Source organism: Cydia amplana, chromosome 19 (genome assembly GCF_948474715.1).
Source record: "Cydia amplana chromosome 19, ilCydAmpl1.1, whole genome shotgun sequence".
Classification (NCBI taxonomy): Eukaryota; Metazoa; Arthropoda; class Insecta; order Lepidoptera; family Tortricidae; genus Cydia; species Cydia amplana.
In genome coordinates this window covers 9,862,657-9,881,303 of record NC_086087.1, presented here as the reverse complement: position 1 = coordinate 9,881,303, position 18,647 = coordinate 9,862,657, and the positions used below count along the sequence as shown (strand labels likewise).

At 37.9% G+C, this 18,647-nt stretch overlaps 4 protein-coding genes across 4 annotated transcripts; 2 read left to right on the top strand and 2 right to left on the bottom strand.

Annotated features, from left to right (window-relative positions):
- The first annotated feature begins 379 nt into the window (after window positions 1-379).
- On the top strand, window positions 380-8,776 carry LOC134657159 (pickpocket protein 28-like). Its single transcript, XM_063512711.1, has 14 exons — window positions 380-400; window positions 2,766-2,894; window positions 3,030-3,172; window positions 3,505-3,711; window positions 3,847-3,967; window positions 4,163-4,311; window positions 4,395-4,507; window positions 4,927-5,015; window positions 5,150-5,334; window positions 5,903-5,988; window positions 6,261-6,332; window positions 6,556-6,700; window positions 7,444-7,535; window positions 8,570-8,776. The coding sequence occupies exons 1-14, from the start codon at window positions 380-382 to the stop codon at window positions 8,698-8,700; spliced, it is 1,683 nt and encodes a 560-aa protein (XP_063368781.1). The 3' UTR covers window positions 8,701-8,776.
- Window positions 8,777-9,742: 966 nt separating this feature from the next.
- On the bottom strand, window positions 9,743-14,371 carry LOC134656971 (mediator of RNA polymerase II transcription subunit 31). Its single transcript, XM_063512536.1, has 4 exons — window positions 14,318-14,371; window positions 14,120-14,209; window positions 10,489-10,658; window positions 9,743-10,010 (listed from the first exon to the last, which is right to left on the bottom strand). Exons 1-4 carry the CDS (start codon window positions 14,343-14,345, stop codon window positions 9,870-9,872), a joined length of 429 nt encoding a protein of 142 aa, XP_063368606.1. The 5' UTR covers window positions 14,346-14,371; the 3' UTR covers window positions 9,743-9,869.
- Window positions 14,372-14,618: 247 nt separating this feature from the next.
- LOC134656942 (soluble NSF attachment protein 29) lies at window positions 14,619-15,655 on the top strand. The gene has a single exon (XM_063512501.1). The coding sequence runs from the start codon at window positions 14,789-14,791 to the stop codon at window positions 15,620-15,622; it is 834 nt and encodes a 277-aa protein (XP_063368571.1). The 5' UTR covers window positions 14,619-14,788; the 3' UTR covers window positions 15,623-15,655.
- Window positions 15,656-16,958: 1,303 nt separating this feature from the next.
- Window positions 16,959-18,596, bottom strand: LOC134656901 (oocyte zinc finger protein XlCOF8.4-like). Its single transcript, XM_063512450.1, has 2 exons — window positions 18,258-18,596; window positions 16,959-18,171 (listed from the first exon to the last, which is right to left on the bottom strand). Exons 1-2 carry the CDS (start codon window positions 18,417-18,419, stop codon window positions 17,089-17,091), a joined length of 1,245 nt encoding a protein of 414 aa, XP_063368520.1. The 5' UTR covers window positions 18,420-18,596; the 3' UTR covers window positions 16,959-17,088.
- Between the last annotated feature and the right edge of the window lie 51 nt (window positions 18,597-18,647).

Genomic DNA, 18,647 nt, shown 5'->3' with positions numbered 1-18,647 from the left:
AATTATATGGAACGGAAAATACTCGATTGTTTCAATTACTGACTCACCTTTCCACTGCACACGTAGGTAGGTATCTGTCGAAGCGGACAAGGTTAGCGGGAAATATTCTGGCCCAACACGGCCGGACATACAAGCGTGGCCGGTATGGTCATACACCTATTTACATATCTTTGTAGAACGGTGTCAAGAGTCAATATTCAAATCGAAATCAATTACTTACTTACCATTCTGGAGAACTTGACTTCTTCTTTTGGAGGTGTAGGCTCCCGTCGGCTTACGCTATTTACTTCTGTTCTCACAGACACCACGCCACTACGTGCTCACTCCAAAATCGATATTTCATGTCATTTATCAACCCGATCTAACTACATAATTGAGGATGCAGCATGAAGGGCTCAACGTAAGCTTGAATTAAGTTGTCAACAAACCGTAATAGAGTTTGCATTCCCCGTCATAGTTTACATTCCGCTAATACCTAGCACGGTACAAGCAGCCAAATAGACTACACGTACGAGCAATGAAATAGTAGTTTATGCAACAGTGATATAATAAGGGTTCTTAAAATTCAAGGGTCGAAGTTACAAAACGAGACGTAGTCGAGTTTTGTAAAAAAAGACCCGAGAATTTTAAGAACCAATTATGAGCTGTTGCATACATTACTTTTTCTATGACAGCTGCAGCAAAAAAAAAAAAAAAAAAAAAAAAAAAAAAAAAAAAAAAAAAAAAGTTATTATTAAAAAAAAGAGTTATTATTAAAAAAAAGAGTTATTATTAAAAAAAAGAGTTATTATTTAAAAAAAATTGAGTTATTATTTAAAAAAAAAAAGTTATTATTAAAAAAAAAAAAAGAGTTATTATTGTAAATGAAAACATACCTCTTTCAATCAAGATGATCGGAACTTGTATCTTTAAAAAAAATAAAGCAGTTGTATTATACTCATAAGATGACTGCTAGCAGTCATCTTATGAGCCTATAGACAAAGCATTCAAATGACATTGCTTTAGATATCACTGTCAGTCATTTAATTGACACATTTAAGTGCTGGAGTAGAAAAAGGTATAGATGATACGAGTAGGTATTACATATTGTACAGAGGTGCCTCAAATAGGGCAGATTAAATACAATACCTACCAAAAATAGTGAGGTGAAATGATGATAGCGACAACACAAATCTCTAAATTCATTAGATAAAATGTGAAACAGCTCATCTTAGATTGTATCAACTTAAATGTAAATAGAGGTTTCGTAGCTGCTTATTTCAATACCTTAGGTACCTACGAGTACAAACACTCATCGCCCGTTACTCGAGAACAAATGATGTTTACTTATTTACCGGATGGAGCCTGTAACGGGAGCGGAACAATTTTTTTTTCACCTCAGCAGCTCGAACAAGGGTACTTTGCTACTTAAAAACAGTGAGCAAAATCGCATTTTGCTCACTGAGTGGGACAAAATGAGCAAAATGCGATTTTGCTCACTCAGTGAGCAAAATGCGATTTTGCTCACTGTTTTTAAGTAGCAAAGTACCCTTGTTCGAGCTGCTGAGGTGAAAATTTAATTGTTGGTATATCTTAAGAAAACATGAGTGAATAGTGGTAAGTGATGAAGAAGGAATACATTTTTCGCGTTCTCTAATATGTTCTCACTGCTGAGGTGAAAAATGTTGTGTACTACACGAGATCAAAGTTATTTACATCTCGTGCGCTTTTGAGTCCCTTACTACGCTCAAGATTCTAAATTAGATTCACTCGCTACGCTCGTGAATCTATTATAGAATCTTTCGCTTGCACGGGACTCAAAATAAGCACTCGAAGAAATATCAAACTTTGATCTCTTGTTGTACAAATAACTATTTACGTAGGGTTCCAAGCTCTCTCCAGTTACCCTATATTGGTGCAAAATGATGAAAATGAATTTCCTTACTTTAACTGCAGGGGAATTTTGACAGACTTGGCATAAATAATTACCAGGGTTCACTGTTGTTGTTGACAATGGATCCCAGAAAACTGGGAATTCCTGATGCTACACTTTGTAATATCAATATTGGGTAACTTTAATAAATGGTAAATTTTGTAACAGAACTGCAGCATACATATAAATAAAATACACATTGATTAGTTAAAACGTGCCTTAGTAATCTCCCGTCAAATTAATCTTTGTAGATGCCGATGCCGTTAACTGTTCAAACATGTTATCAAAATCAAATCTAAATTAACGAAATTAAAGGTTCGCCGCCGAATGAACGCAACTACAAATCTAATTACATGGATCAGGACAGGACGACAAATAACTAGAAAATGTATAATTGTGCTATCGAAAGCTGCCCATTGAGGCGGGGCAAGGTCGATCTATCATTCAGCTTTGCAATCAAACGATTATCTACCAGCAAACATTTACAGTGGGGAATTACGTTACAAGTAGTCCTCTGCCTTTGTCGGCACTACTTTTTCTATATTCGACGTGATTGCCCCGAAAAAATACTAAGAGTTATAGACGTTATAGTGCTATGATGGTCTACCCTCATCACAACTTTGGAATACGGCCACGGAGAGATTCGACTGATTTCAGAAAGGTGGTTTTTATTGTTAAAAATGTTTTAGGTGATTTAACTATATCCTTTAGTTTTATTATTAGTTTGTGCCATTTTCTTAACTTATTTTTGAAATGTAGGGGTAAGTGCAGTCCGGGGTATTTTTCTTCTCTCTAGTCTTTTCCCTTTTACTTTTACATTATTTAACTATTCAAATAAATGCTGTCGTTTCAGCAAAAAACTAATTATTGGACCACTGAAAATAGCCAAGACCCGGCACCTTGGTATGTTTGGGATCATAAACGAACTATAAGCAGAAGCAAGAGTGAGGTAGGTTCATGGTCTACGTACCTACGATTTTTTTTTCTTTTAGGGAATTAGATTAAAAATGACAAAACGAATCTATTCACCATATTGTGGAACGGTGGAACACGTGTAAAAATACAACGAGAGGTGCATGTAGATATAGTTTTATAATCGAAAGACATTTTTTCACAGGAGAGACCACACCACACTCACCAGGATGTAATATCAGGCTGCGATAGCAGAGGTGTCCGGAAAGACCTAAGAGAATATCTGTTGACGTCCACACTGCATGGTCTCCGATACGTGGGGGAGAAGAAATTGACTTGGTTTGAAAGGTACGCGATAGGGGTCCGGTGTGATGACACTGATTGCAATAAATAAAGGTCTCACTGTCTTTCGTTCTTTATCTCTCAAAAGTTAAAATCTTGCCTACTAAATGGGTTCACGACCCTTTCATTGTATAGCTCCCCATTTCTATAAAAACCCGAGTAGATGTCGAGCTACGTAGCGAGCTAGGTAGCGGGTTCCTACAAGCGAAAGTGCCAAACTTGCGGACTTGCAATGTTAACAGTTGAAGAGTTAGCTATTGAAATGTAGGTAGGTATGCCTGCAAACACAACTCCTTTATCATCAACATTCTCCTAGTAACTTCTTCTCTTCTGCCCAGATTCTTCTGGTTAGGAGCATTCAGTTGCTCCATAGTTTGCGCAGGATTCTTCATCCTAAACGTGTATGACAAGTGGCGAAGTTCCCCCATGATCGTGAGCATCAACCCTGAGAACATGGCTCTCCAGAACCTGCCCTTTCCAGCCATTACTGTGTGCAACGTCAATCAGGCAAAGAAAAGTGTCGCGGAACGGTATAAGAAAGACGGGTAAATATTTACAAAAAAATCAGATATAAGTACATAGATTTAGAGTAGGTATACAGGCTGTACATGTGAGTTTGAAGGTTATATGTTTAATTTATTGAAAATTTTCCGTGTATTTTATTGAAATATTTTTATCAGTAATCCAGTGAACAAGAAATTACTCGAAAGCTTATGCACATCACAGGATGACACAGAAATATTTGTAAGCGACGTAGCTCAAAGCGCCGATTGGGACTACTTCCGCTCCTTCTTAATAAATGTGAGTTTGTCTTAAAATCAATGCGATGTTCTTAAAATTCTTCTCCTTTCCATACTGTCATTACCACTCGTAGTCCACATTTGGCTTAAGACCCAAAATGAAAAGGCAAAAAATGTACGAACCCGTTTAACGTTCGGGGCTTCACACGTGATTTCCTGTGTTCAAGATTTTCTGAGAAATTATTTTTGCCTTTAGGTAACCCAGCCATGTAGCGAGATGTTAGCAATGTGCATTTGGGACTCTGGCGAGATGAGCTGCCAGGATTTGTTCAACGCGCAACTTACCGACGAAGGCCTATGCTGCACCTTCAACGTCGTCCATCGCAACAAGCTGTTCCGCAACCCGTAATACCTGATACAAGATTAAACCTATTGAATTAATTCGTCGTTACGTTTATTCAGATTTAAGGTATGCTTAATGTTTGCAGCAAAGATTTAAACGATATGAATTTTACGTTCCCATTACCTTCGGTTGATTGGACTCCCGAAGGCGGGTACCCGGCTGATGCGCCGTACAACGGTTTTCCATGGAGACCCAGAGGTTAGTAATAGTAAACAATACCTATGCAAACGTTAACTACGTTATTTTCACTTTTATGAACATTTTGTCTAATAAAGTAGGACCCTAGAAAGGACGGAACATACAAAGTACCTATAGGTTTTACTTATCGTCAATGCAAATTTACACGTGCGGTTTAGAGATATTAGAAACTGGGGTACAGATAAAATTCTGATGTCTAAGGCACGTAGTATTGGACTTGTGATTGAGAAATATAATATCGTGTCTCACGGCTCACGGGACTAGTTTTACTAAAAGAAAACCGATCGGAAACGTAATCTATCGCAGTACTCAATTGCAATAAACCGGGCGACCGCTGCATACTGACTTACCTCATCGAGTAGAAAATTACCTCAGTTAATTTTAGTACCGAAAAATTTAAGTAATAACTTATTTTGTAGGCATCGGAACTGATCATGGTTTGACGTTGGTTTTGGACGCGAATGTGGCTGAATATTACTGCGCTTCCACGAAAAGCCCCAGTTTTAAGGCAAGTATGATCACATTGATCATAAAATGATTCTCAAGTTATTTTTTAACGTACCTTGTGCTGTCGCAAACAATATATATAGTCTGTTAGTCTACTACGAAATCCAATCAATTTACTTTGAAATGAAATTTTAGATTCTTTTGCACAATCCTACGGAAACGCCCAACATCGCGAATCTGGGAGATATATACGGTCCAGGCATAGAAGCTCGGATCGCCATCCAACCCCGGATCATGGACGCAGCTCCCTCCCTGCAGGGGATCGATGTCAAAAAGCGGGTGTGCCTGTTCTCCAGTGAGAAAGCGTTGGTCTTCTACAGGTAGGTAGCTTCTAGCCTAATATAGCGTAGGTACCTGAGATATACGGTCCAGGCATAAAAGCTCGGATCGCCATCCAACCCCGGATCATGGACGCAGCTCCCTGCAGGGGATCGATGTCAATAAGCGGGTGTGCCTGTTCTCCAGTGAGAAGGCCTTGGTCTTCTATAGGTAGGTAGCTTCTAGTCTAATATAGCGTACCTGTGTGACATACGGCCCAGGCATAGAAGCTCGGATCGCCATCCAACCCCGGATCATGGACACAGCTCCCTCCCTGCAGGGGATCGATGTCAAAAAGCGGATGTGCCTGTTCTCCAGTGAGGCCTAGGTCTTCTACAGGTAACTGTACTAATGGACCATCATACCCATCATAGCACTCATCTCTCACTAACACATCATAGCACATTTCACTAAAGCGTTGTGGCCATAGAAATATGTACTTACATGTACAAACCTTTTCTGAGTTGTTGCAGGCTCCAGGGTATAACCTGTTACCAGGTGGTGGTATAATACAATACAATATACTTACCAATATAGGTACCTAATAATTGATTTTTAATCTCATTTCAGGACTTACACTTTGAAAAACTGTGAGATGGAGTGCGAGGCTCGAAATATGCTGACTTTATGCAAATGTGTGTTGTATTACATGCCTAGTAAGTACAAAATGTATGTCTAAATGTCAATGTTAATCAACACCACCGGTTCACTTACTAAATATCTACTTTAAAAGTTAAATGAGTGTCTGAAATATTTTTTTAAGTACCTTCAGACTGTCTCATTTCTTATAAACTGAAATGGATGTCATGTACTTACTAAAGAAAAAGTGACCAAGCCCTCCAAAATCAAAAGTAATTTGTATTGTTACCTAGTGTCGTCTTATTTCTTATTTAAAGAATTAGGTATTTAAAGTTATATATTATTTCAGAAAACAAAACCACACGGGTTTGTGGTAAAGCCGACGCGAACTGCTATTCTAATATAAGTTTTATTAGAAGAGGTAAGACATATTGATTAATGTGTATAAGGTAAAGTCCGACGAAGCGACAAATCACAATTGTTTCTTTGTAACTCCTGTAGGGCTAAGATGGCCGGCTCTTTATCATTTGTCACCATGGCTGTCACGTTCTAACAAATATGTAAGTGCGAAAGTGACGCATGGCATGAAAGGTGATAAAAATGTGACCATGATAGCTGGTCAGAATGCATAGTATTTATTGCAGGTCGTCAAATGTCGTGCGAAGAGTGCCTGCCGGCGTGCACAGAGATCTCTTACTACGAGCGCATGAGCTCCGCCAGACTGAGCAAGGCGATGGTCGAGCAATACGCCAAGCGGCTCAGCGGCAACAAGACGGCTGAATATGTCACGTATGTCATTGCCATTTAGCCAGCTGCAGGCGTAATATCTTAGATGGTAGGATCCTAATAGATGTGGTATAAGCGTGCGTCTGTGAGGGACAAAACATAGGCAATGCGACACTATGATTGGTCGAATTTATTTGGGCAACAAATAAATTCGACCAATCATAATGCATACTAATTTATGGTTCGGAATTTAAAAAAATATGAGACTGTGACAAGGACCAACAATAATAGCGCTTTCGCTGCTACTCCTACTGAAAGATACATAAGACTATCCCGTTCGGTAATTTCCCCCCACCCCTCATGCCTGATCCAGTTAAAATACTAGATTCATGCGTATTATGAATGGTTTTATCCATGTGATAAAATAACTGACACTTTTTATCATCGCGGGATAGAAAGTGACAGATACCGCTTTATCACGCTGTCACGTAGACAAGAACGACCAATATCCATGCTGTATGCTGCGAATTCATATCTAAATATGTTATTGCGTTGTGCAGCTCCTTTCCTTTAGGTATATAGCAAACAAAACTGCAGTAACAAGCCACGAAGTGAGATGCTGGCGACAGCCAAAAGCAGTAGTAGCAGTGATTTAAACTAAAGCATGTCGGTCCACCTTAATCTGCCCTTACTCTAAATTTAAAAAAACTAAACCAGATTACTGAAAAATAACCCACGTGATCTTATTTGTATTCCAGTATGTTTGAAGTTGAATTAAAATGTAACCTTACATTATTGTTTTTCAGAAACAACATGCTCATAATCCACTTTTTTTTCGAGGACCTCACATTTACAAGGTACACCAAAGGCGAAATATTCGGTCTGACCGAGTTCTTGTGTAAGTATGAATTACTTAATATAGCCTACACTGTTCACCCGTATATGTACAGTCAGCATCAATAGAAGCGAATGAAACAACACTTCAAAAGTATCTGCCGCCGTGGTATACTCTTCTAAATACGAGTAGAGATATATTTCTACAGTTCGCGTTCAAAAGTACCTGACGCATAGTCCGTAGCCGTACTATCCATTACTTCTGATAGAGTCTGTGCGGAAAGAGTGTAGAGTCTGTGTGTATGGGGCCCAATACATTCCACGACTCTTCTCTTTCCGCACAGGCTCTACTAAATGTACTCTAGGAGTCTAGGACAGTGTTTTTCAACCTTTTTTTAATGACGCTACCCCCTTGTTTCTCTGCGTAGGCGTAGGGTTGGGTAACACCTGCCCTAAAACTCCCTCGAATTTCTCCTAGTATACATTACAAAATTATTTCTATACATGGACAAATCGCTCTCGCTCACCTATATAAGTTCATATAAATTCCACAAAATCTGACTCTTGTAATATTTTTTTGAAGTGAAAACTTCTTTAGCGGCGCTGGGCACTTTTTGAGGTGGGGAAAAATTTATACACTCGAGACAGCGTAAGGCGATCACGTGACCGTAAGCCCCGTAAGGCACTCATAATTTAAATGGCATTTAAATCAATAAAGAAAAACTCAATGTTATTTGACATTTATGTTGCGGATTCCTTTTCAAGACTCTTTACCTATGTTCAAATAATTTGACGTTGTCATGGCAGTATGTAAATAAACATGTCAATGAAAAAGTGTGATCTTATTTGAGAATGATAATAATATAAAATAAATAAATACAATACCTCCGCTAAACGTATGTATCGTGTTACCGGGCGTCGGTAACATAGTGAGTTGAGTTTTCACTTCTATCGGCACTCCCGGAGTGCAACCGTTGTTGCTTGTTTTAACTACTTAACTATTTTTGTCTATACTGGCGCGGAAATTTGATCACTACTTTTTTTGCTGACGGAAATGGCTACACAATGATTACCTATACTTTTTTGTTCCCGGAGCAGCTAACACAGGAGGGTTACTGGGCCTGTGCATGGGCTTCAGTATGATGAGCTTAGTAGAACTGATATATTACGTGACGCTGCGCGCCCTTTGCCAGACGAGACGGAGACCTAAGCGTCACTTCACACAATAACTCTGGGGGGAGTGACATTCGATTTTGAACCGTAATTCTTATGATATAGAACTGGTTTTGTTCTACGCTTCGCAGCAAATATTGACGCTGTCCAGTGGAATCTTACAATTGGTTTAACGACTGCCATTTGAAGAAGTGAAATACCACAAGGCATTAAATCTGCCTTTTGTACTTTTTTTTGATGTGCAATAAAGTTACGACCGCCACACTTTTATGTAACCAGTTATTGGCGGATAAAAATAAATGACAAATTCCATTTGGTTGTGGTTTTGAGCTAATAGACACATGTAAAGGGCTGTGTCTTAAAAAGCTCCTGTGGCACACCAAATTATATGTAGTTATTTTATATCTGCCATTTTATATACTTCACAACATATGTAGTAAAAAGGTTGCTACTTGCTAATTTACTTCTATGATATTAATTAGTGTTGCTAATTTAACTTCTAAGAATTTAATTAGTAAAATTAAGATTTATTTGTAATGTTTTTCAGTCACTAAGGAAAATGGAATAAAGCGATAATTTAAAAATTATTTGTTTTAATTAATTTACTTACTTAAACTTACGATAATACATCAATCAGTCTATCAATATTTCAGAAACTGACATAAAATACATATACACATACATATACATATATACAAAACAAGGTTTAAATTAAATTTGAATGAGACGTACAGTCACCTGCAATAATATGTTACTCTTTGAAGCTCACAAAAATATCTGACACAATCTTATTTGTAGAGCCATAAGAGTGTGTCACATGTTTTTGCGGCCTTTGAATAGTAACATATTATTGCAGGTGACTGTACATATATTCAGAGTAGGTGTAGCAGTAGAGACCTGTTTTTTTTTTTCAGCTTTTAGAATGCTGAATGGAAGCATGTTACCAAACATTCGATGAATGTATTATTATATCTGTAAACTATAAGACAAATTCGTGCTTACAATTTGACAGCTAATGTAGATGGCCACGCCTATCGCGCGCGGCGTGTCATCGTGGACCCTATCGCAATGCACGAAGATTGATATTGGGCTGTTGCCTGTAGCCGCGCGCGTCAGTTGACGTCTTTGGCGGTCAAAGGTAACCCTTTGCAAGCAAAAGTAGAGACTGCTAACAGCCATTTAGTCACAGGATGGCAAAACTTTAATAATCTTTCAAAAGCTAACCCTACGACTGCTGTCTCGGCGGGCCGGGCGGCGCAGGTGGCGCGGGCGGCGCGGGCGCGTCCGGGGGCTGCAGTGTGCGCGTGCGTCGCCGAGTATAGTGCTGCCACAGCAGGATCGCCTGGTCGTCCATGAACTTGCACACCTGGAACGAAAAGGGAGGAATATTAACAATCATACAAACCCACCAAAAAGCAGCTTCTATACAACTATACAATCGTTGTTACACTCTCTTTAACACATTTATTTAAATTATAAACTGAAATAGATGTCATAAATTAAAGAAAAAGTGACAAAGCCCGAAGTGGTGAAGGCCGGATTCGAACCGGCGTCCCTAGCCTTGAACCACTTGACCACCCCACCATGGTGGAACCCGTCCCAATTTCTCGATGATATGCCATCTTACTAAGACTAGGCATCTTCAAGCAATATCCGCTTGCACCTCCTATACGAATTCCTTCCTTAGTGTGACTACTTAAAAACACAAATCAAAATATTTAATAAAATAATTTGATTAGTTCCGGTGTACATTTCCTTAATTTAAAAAAATAGAATTTCTTAAAACTATTTAGCAGATATTCTAAGAAATCTAAGACACAGCAGTCATTTCCTTGGATAGATACCTGAGCTGATACACATTCTCTTCTAAACGCCTCATGCTGCAACAACTCCAGAAAATGTAGGCACATTGGGTACTTGAGGTATCGAGCGTACTCTGGCTCCCGCCAGTACTGGAGGTACTTCAGGTAGTTGATGAAGGTCTGCTCCTTGAAGTAGCCTCGCTGTGCTAGAACTGAAAATGTTATGTGCTGATAATACCTTTTACTAGTGCTTAAAGCATAGTTTTTACTAATTGTTACTAGACAAGAACATAGATACCTATAATGTATAGGTAACTAGAATATTCTTAATGTGAAAAGTACGAATTAATGAGCTATTAATTTCGAGAAGCGTCTATCCAAAGGAAAAAAGAAACATCATTCACCGCAAGTCTTAGGCTGCTACTGACATACGTCTACTTAACCAGGCCAAGTTCTCCGACAAACATAGCTACACCAGATCAACCGGATGTAGAAACAACTGGACCTCCTGAATGTGTTAATGATGCGCAGACTGTACCTAGCCCAAGTACAAGGCAAAGTGGTGTGTCTGATATTTGATTTAAGTAAAACGCGTCATCATCTGTAAGTGTATCTTTTGCTGTATCTGTAGGATTAGGTAGTCTTGAAAAATAATCGGCATTTGCATGTTCAGTTGTCTTCCTAAGCTTTATATTGTAATCGAACCCCGCTAAAAAATTTGCATAGTGTACTAGTCTGATAGCAGTAGTAGCAGGTGTCGCTTTTTCAGGGTGTAGTATTCGTGCTAATGGTTGATTGTCGATGATCAATGTAATTTTTCGTCCATAGCAGTATTGGAAAAATTTCTTAAGTCCCCATATCAGTGCTGCCGCTTCTTTATCTAGCTGACTGTACCCTTTTTCCGCTTTAGATAGAGATCTTGACGCGAAAGCGATAGGTCGTTCAGTATTGTCCGGCATAATGTGCGATAAAACCGCTCCAAATCCTGTAGGAGACGCATCAGTGGCAAGTGTCACTTTTAAGTTGGCATGGAATGGTATTAATACTTTATCTCCGCATATCTCTTCCTTTAATTCATTAAAAACCTTTTCGCATTCTTTTGACCACACAAACTTGGTATCTTTTTGCAACAGCTTGTAAAGTGGATTTAGTTTTGAAGCAAGATTGGGAATAAATTGTTGGTAATAATTAATCATTCCAAGAAAAGTACGAAGCGATGAAACGTCTGTAGGCCGTGTACTATTTTTAATATCGTTTACCTTATCTTGCATTGGATGGAGGCCTTTTTCGTTTATTGTGTGTCCCAAGTATGTAATTGACTTTTGGAAAAATTGACATTTCTTTTTATTTACATGTAATCCGCATTCTTGTAATTTTTGGAATACCGCCTCGATCCTCTGTAGTAGTTCTGTATAAGTGCGTCCTTGTATGGCAATGTCATCGAAAAAACAGGCTGTACCTTTCATTCCTTGCAGGGTTTGGTCCATGTATCGTTGCCAGATGTTCGGCGCTATTTTCACCCCAAACATTAACCTCTTCACCTTGTAAGTGCCTTTGCATGTACTAATAGCTTGCATTGCGGCTGTTTCTTCATTCGTCGTCATATGTAAGTATGCCTGATTAATGTCTAGCGTGCAAAAGTATTTCCCGCCGCTAAGTTTCGAAAATACCTCTTCTATTCTAGGGATCGGATAGCTGTCATCTTCCAGGTTCTTATTTAATGTAGCCCTAAAGTCTGCGCATAAGCGTACCTTGCCAGTTGGTTTAATCACAGGAACTACTGGTGTGCCCCACTGAGAGTACGTTACTTTTTCTATTATACCTTCTTCTTCTAATCGGTCTATTTCTGCTTCAACCTGGTCTTTGAGAGCAAATGGTACTGGACGTGGCTTCAGAAATATAGGTATAGATCCTTCTTTTAACTTAAATGCAACTTTAAAGTTTTTTATTTCTCCCACTTTTTCCGAAAATAGCTCTTCATGATCTTGTATTAATTTGTTCAGTTTATCTTTAAATTCTTTCTCTGTAATATCTTCTTCCGTAATTGTTTTTATATCAAAGTCTATATTTAGCGCTCTCAGCCATTCTCTTCCAACAACTGTGTCTACGTCATCATTGATTACGAATATTCTTCCCACAATCTCTTTATTTTTGTATATGATTTTGACTTTGCAGATTCCGATAGGTTCCATTATTTGTTTGTTGTATGCACGCAGTTTTATGAGTGTATTTTGAAGCTTCACGTTTTTAAAATTCTTTTCATAGTATTCTTTAGAGCATGTAGTAACTGCAGCTCCTGTATCCATTTCAATAGTATGCATTTTCCCATTTATCTGTAGTGTAATGTTGAATTTGTCTGTAGATGAATTATTATGTATTTTCTTTATTTCGTATATTTCTTCTTCACTTTCGTAGAATGATAGGTTATCCATATGTAGTTGTTTTTGGTCTTTGAAACAGACTGACTGTACATGTCCCTTGGTGTAGCATTTCTTGCAGTATAATTTATTTCTCAGCTTACATTGATTAGCTTTATGGTTTTCTTTTCCGCATCGGAAGCAAGTGATGTTTTCCTTCGTATTACTATTTCCGTTGTATGTATTTTTATTTTCATTTTGTGTATTCGCATCTCTAGTATATGTATTTCTGTTTTCATTGTATGTACTTGTATTACCATTGAACGTACTATTTCTGTATCTATTCTTTATTGATATTTTGTTTATGTTAGGCTCTATTTCTTGTCCCATTTCTTTCGTTTCAGATTTGGATGTTTCTATAGCCAAGGCAATCTTGATTATGTCATCAAACTTTGTAGCAGGAGATTCTTGTAGCAGTTTTTCTTTAATTTCAGAGCTTCGTAGTCCGCGTATGAATTGGACACATAGGTGTGTGTCAAATGTTGTTTTGTTGCAATTATGGCATATGAAATTGCATTTACCTCCTATTTCTTTGAGTCCGGCTACGTAATTGGCAATACTTTCGCCTTCATGCTGTAATCTCAAGCAAAACTTGTGTTGTTGTGCTACTTCACCGGGTTCGGGTGCAATTTGATTTTTCAGTATCTTCACTAGGTCGTCGTAAGACTTTGATTCAGGTGTATTCGGTGCTGTTATATTTTTCAACACTTGGTAGTATTTCGGCCCGATGCAGTTTAAGAAAATTTGTAACTTTATATTTGCATCCGTAACGCCTTTAAGAGTAATGTAATTTTGTAGCCGTTGTAAATAACTATCGAATGATTCGTGTAATTCATCGTAAGGTTGGAGTGTAATTCCGCTTACTGGTTTTGTATTGGCGCTTTGGTTAAGTAATGCGCTTTGCAAAATTATTTGTTGGCTTTGCATACCTTTCATGGTTTCCATCATCTCAGTGAGAACTTCTGCTAGCTTTTCCATTGTAAAGGAAATAGTCACCTAGCTGTAGCTTGAGGTACCGCGGATATAACTTCGCGTGGAATCGTATTTTTATTCAATCATAACTCGTCGCCATTCTGTTGTATATCTATTAATTATATTAAATAATAGTATAGGAATTAAATGTGCTTTATTTGATAGCTAAATCAATAAGTCAAGTGAACTCAAATATGACAGTCTTCTTAGTCATCGATATATAAACCATGAAGGTCTAACAGATACCTTAAGTTTATTTACAAAAAAATATAACCTATACTCACAATGAATGTAATTTGGATTGGCTAAACATTGAACGAATTCTAGCTCCACTTGAAACCTTATCCTATTCTGCTCCTCCGTCTCCGGCATACCTGCAAGAATAAGAGATATTCTAAATTCAGCGTTGCACGAAACAACTTTAGTTTTTCATGTCAACACAAAAAGTATTAGCTTCTTACTGCTTTGCTTATTTAACTTACCTTTTCCTGCCATCATGATTGAAGACATCTATATTAATCGTATATAATAATTATTAAGTAAAAACTTTTGGTTTCATTTTGTGATCACACAATCATCTCCTTCGTTCAAAACATGACAGAAGACAGAATCACAGATTCAGAATATGCAAAAAAAGAAACAGTACACGACTGACACGATTGAACGAATTGATGATGACCATTCCTTGAACAGTTTGAACTCATTCATTTCATCCCATTCAATTTCTGCGTTTGTCTCATTGTTTGTCTGTGGCGGGGGCGGAACTCGGGACGTCATGATGACGTTTTAATCAAATCGAGAAAGGAAATCGAACGAAACGGAGTAATTACAATAAATTACTCATCTCATCTGGTTCAAACCAATTTAAATTGTTTGTTGTGTTACTTTGTTTTAGTAAAATTATTGTGGTGTAAGTCATAACTCGGTCGTTCTTGTAAGTTTAAATATTTGAAATGGCTGGGCACAAGTATGTCAATCCAAACAACTTGTTCGAGGACGAGGAGGATGTAGACGACGACACTTTTGTGAACGCCTACAGGAGTCGTAATCCGCCACCATCAGCCGTGACACGACCTGCCAACACGTCCAGTGCAGCGTACGGAGGCCACATAGCGAACCTAGAACGACAAAGGCAAGTAATGTTGGAGAGACAAAGAGAGATCGAACAGCGCACGTTGGACTCTTCCGCACGCAGCGTGCAGCTACTGCGTGACTCGGAAAACATCGGCATCGCCACGGCCGAGGAGCTGGCGCGGCAGCGCGACGCGCTCGACAACACCAACCGCCGTCTCGATGAAATCAACACCAACCTAAACACGACGCAGAAACATCTCAACGGAATCAAATCAGTATTTTGGGGTCTCAAAAACTACATTTCTGGCAAGTCTGAACAGCCTGCATCCCGAAGCCAAGCCTCTCCTAATTCCCAAACAGGCCAGGTTGGTGCTAGCAGCAGCAGATTAAATGAAACTCTTGATAATCTAGGTCCAATGAGTTCAGGCATTGGAGACAATTACAATTCACATCCATCCACTCGGCTACGAGGAATGAATGAGCAAACCATGGCTGACCCCGTGACTGACAGTGACCGTGTCAACAAAATGTTAGATGCTAACTTAGACGAGATGGTCCACGCTATTACAAGACTTAAAGGTTTGGGAGCAGCTCTTGGTGATGAAATTGAACAACAAAATGACCTCATAGACACCATCCAGGACAAAGTTGAGGGGGCAGATATTAAAATTGGCCGGCAAAATAAGACAATGAACAAACTACTTGGGAAATAGTGCATGGTTCTTAAGCTGGGCATTGTTCTTAGAGAAATGAGGTAGCATATGTGTGCTGAGCACCAGTGTGTTACCCAATGAACTATTTCAGTACATAAATGCGCTTATAGTTGCACTTCATTTTGAATTCCCATTTGTTCCAATTTATACTCAAATGAATTTTTCTTGTGTGGAATAATGGGAATAATTATTTTTCCTATTATTTATTTTATTTGGAATGAAGCCAAACTGTTTACTGGCACTCTGTTATTGGGAATGCAACTTGTTTTTTGTATGGAAAAACCCATCATGGATCTGGCTGGTAAACCCAAATTAATATCCCTAAACCAAGTTGCATTCCCAACTTGCAGTCACTGATATCAGCTATCAATTACATAGTTATATAGACCACCTATAAATTGTTTGTTTTATGGTTCTCTCACAGACATTAGATAATGAGATATATTAGTATAAGGCTATATGTATAATGTCCAACTGTTAGCTAGTTGGACATTATACATATAGCCTTATACTTGTCTTAATTGGTAAACTCAGAAAAACATCTAAATTGTTTCTTTTAACAAACACATGATATTCATAAAATTAGCTAATTGTAATAAGTAATAACATTAAGTGACTACATTCTTTGTTTTGGGTTGCATTGTTTGTTTGTTTTTTAAGATATGATGTTTTTTTACCAAATAAGTGGAGTAAGAATGGATGGGCTATAATAGTGGCTATAGTAGAAGTAGAACAATGTAATTAGGCTTTTAGGTTTAAGTTTTTACTATTTTAGAAGAGAACTTTCCAAATTATTATTTTAGTTCACCACTGTATATTTTTGTTACTATCTTTTTAGGTTTTATGCCCACATAATATTTGTAGATATAAATAGCTAAAAAAATAACTGTTAAATCGCTAACTGCTAATTATTAGTGTTATCAGCATAGGTATTATCACCAAAAGTATGCTATAAATATGTTATAATACTAAAGTTGTCCTCATTATTTTATATGTATGATTAAATAAACTTTATATGCAGCAATGTGTTGGTAATTTACATGTGTGTTTGTCATACAGGATAACTGATATGTGGCTCAAACATACTCATTCACTGTCAGATAAAAATAGCCCACTTAAAAAATTAAACCCTGTCAAACTGAGTGTTGTTACACATACTGTCCACTTTTATTGATGGTTGTATTTCTGCCCTATCACGAATCTGCCATAACAAGAATCTGTCCTTAACCGAATAAAGGACAAAAGCATGGTAATTAGTAGGTTGGGGAAAATGTGGTGCTATATATAGATTATAGACGATACTCAATACCTACTTAGTACTTAATAAAAACAACAATGTTTTTCATTTTATTTTTTATTAATCTTACATTACTATGGTTGGTACTAATGTAACAAGACTACACCATATACAAAGTTGCAAACTTATTACAATATCAATGCTGAATAACTTTGAACACAGATGCTAATCAATAGACCTGGTCAAAGAACACGTCATCCACAACCGTCTCAAGAATCATATCATTGGCATCCACGTCATGCACCTTCATATGCTTCTGCAGCACTCTCTTATTGGCCAGGGATTTACCACAAATATTACAGCTTATCTCCTGTTTAGAGTGAGATTCCCAATGGACCTTCAACCCAGAGGAAGTAGCAAATCCTTTCAGGCAAATGTTGCACTTGTGTGGCCTCTCCACAGTGTGTGTGTGTGCAATATGCACAAGCAATGAATGTTTTGTTGAAAAACTTCTATCACAGTCTTTATTCTCACATACAAATGGCCGAGGTCTCTCTTCTCCAGTATGAGTAAGATTGTGCACTTTCAAATAAGATGCTCTCGTATATGTCTTAGGGCAATGCTGACAAACAAACTTCTTTTCTCCATTATGGCTTCTAATATGCATCATAAGAGTTGATTTCGCGGTAAAACTCTTTCCGCATGTGACACACACAAAGAGCTTGCGATTTTTTGAGTGAGCCACACGGAAATGCTCCTTCAAGGACTGTCTAGATTTGTAAGTCTTGCGACAAAACCCACATTTAAATTGAGCAGTATCTTGATGTGAGATCGAGTGCTGCCTCAACTCGCTGGCTGTGTGAAAACATTTCCCACATTTGGGGCAAAGATATTTTCGTACATCATTGTGTTTTGCCATATGGTACTTCAGCCCATAAATCCTAGTAAATGATTTGGGGCAAAAAGTGCAAGCATACCGTTTCTCTCCTTCTTTTCTAGGTGGTTGGGTTGTAGATGTTATTTCAAAGACAGAAGGCAGTGGAGTTACTTCCTTAGTGGCTGGCAGATGGTCAAAATCTAAAGCCGGCTGACTGTTGAATAAGGGCAGTTCATACTCATGGTCCTGATACACCACATTGATATCAATCGAGTCTATATCAGACCTCTGCAGGTTGGTAGGTGATGTTTGAATAAATATTTGAGACAGGGTAGTATTGGCCTTAAGGCAGTTCAATTTGAAATTGTAGGATACTAGTGCTGTTGATACACAGGATGCACACATTCCACTAGGCCAATTCTCCTCATCGTTATTCTGTAAATAAATTAAAGTACATTATAACTAAATGTAGGACACAGTAGGAAAATGAAACGAAAGTGTCCTTTGGAATGGACCCTTACCTCCAAACAATTCAGATATATTAAAATATCTATGAGTTTGATTTTGCTCATTTCATGTTCGATTAAATCCTGTACATTTAATAGCATTTCAGTATCTGATTCAGCAAGGCATGTACGACAAATATTTTTTGTAAGAGGCAGTATCAAGCTGGTGAACTCCATGGGTGTGTAGAAACTTAATCGGGACGTTTAATAACTTGACTTTGCAATGCTTTTCTTCATCTCATTTCAACTTAAAATATTGGCATCAATAAGTAGTAATGAACAACAATAATTTAATTTACATAAAGAAAATGCAATAAATTTGGTGAAAATGCGTCCTATCGATACGTCATTTTTTCTGAACATCTGACCGACTGGAATTGGATTATCATTCATTCATTCTCGTTT

What these genes read in the sequence shown, in the direction of transcription:
- LOC134657159 (XM_063512711.1), top strand. Translation starts at nt 380, where the DNA reads ATGCAGCATGAAGGGCTCAAC. An exon ending in TTTTCCATGGAGACCCAGAG is followed by an intron (nt 4,508 to 4,926) that starts GTTAGTAATAGT and finishes CTTATTTTGTAG; the next exon opens with GCATCGGAACTGATCATGGT. An exon ending in TGTGTTGTATTACATGCCTA is followed by an intron (nt 5,989 to 6,260) that starts GTAAGTACAAAA and finishes ATATTATTTCAG; the next exon opens with AAAACAAAACCACACGGGTT.
- LOC134656971 (XM_063512536.1), bottom strand. Translation starts at nt 14,345, where the DNA reads ATGTCTTCAATCATGATGGCAGGAAAAG. An exon ending in CAATCCAAATTACATTCATT is followed by an intron (nt 10,659 to 14,119) that starts GTGAGTATAGGT and finishes TAACATTTTCAG; the next exon opens with TTCTAGCACAGCGAGGCTAC. An exon ending in GAGAATGTGTATCAGCTCAG is followed by an intron (nt 10,011 to 10,488) that starts GTATCTATCCAA and finishes TTTTCGTTCCAG; the next exon opens with GTGTGCAAGTTCATGGACGA.
- LOC134656942 (XM_063512501.1), top strand. Translation starts at nt 14,789, where the DNA reads ATGGCTGGGCACAAGTATGTCAATCCAAACAACTTGTTCGAGGACGAG.
- LOC134656901 (XM_063512450.1), bottom strand. Translation starts at nt 18,419, where the DNA reads ATGGAGTTCACCAGCTTGATACTGCCTCTTACAAAAAATATTTGTCGT. An exon ending in TATATCTGAATTGTTTGGAG is followed by an intron (nt 18,172 to 18,257) that starts GTAAGGGTCCAT and finishes ATTTATTTACAG; the next exon opens with AATAACGATGAGGAGAATTG.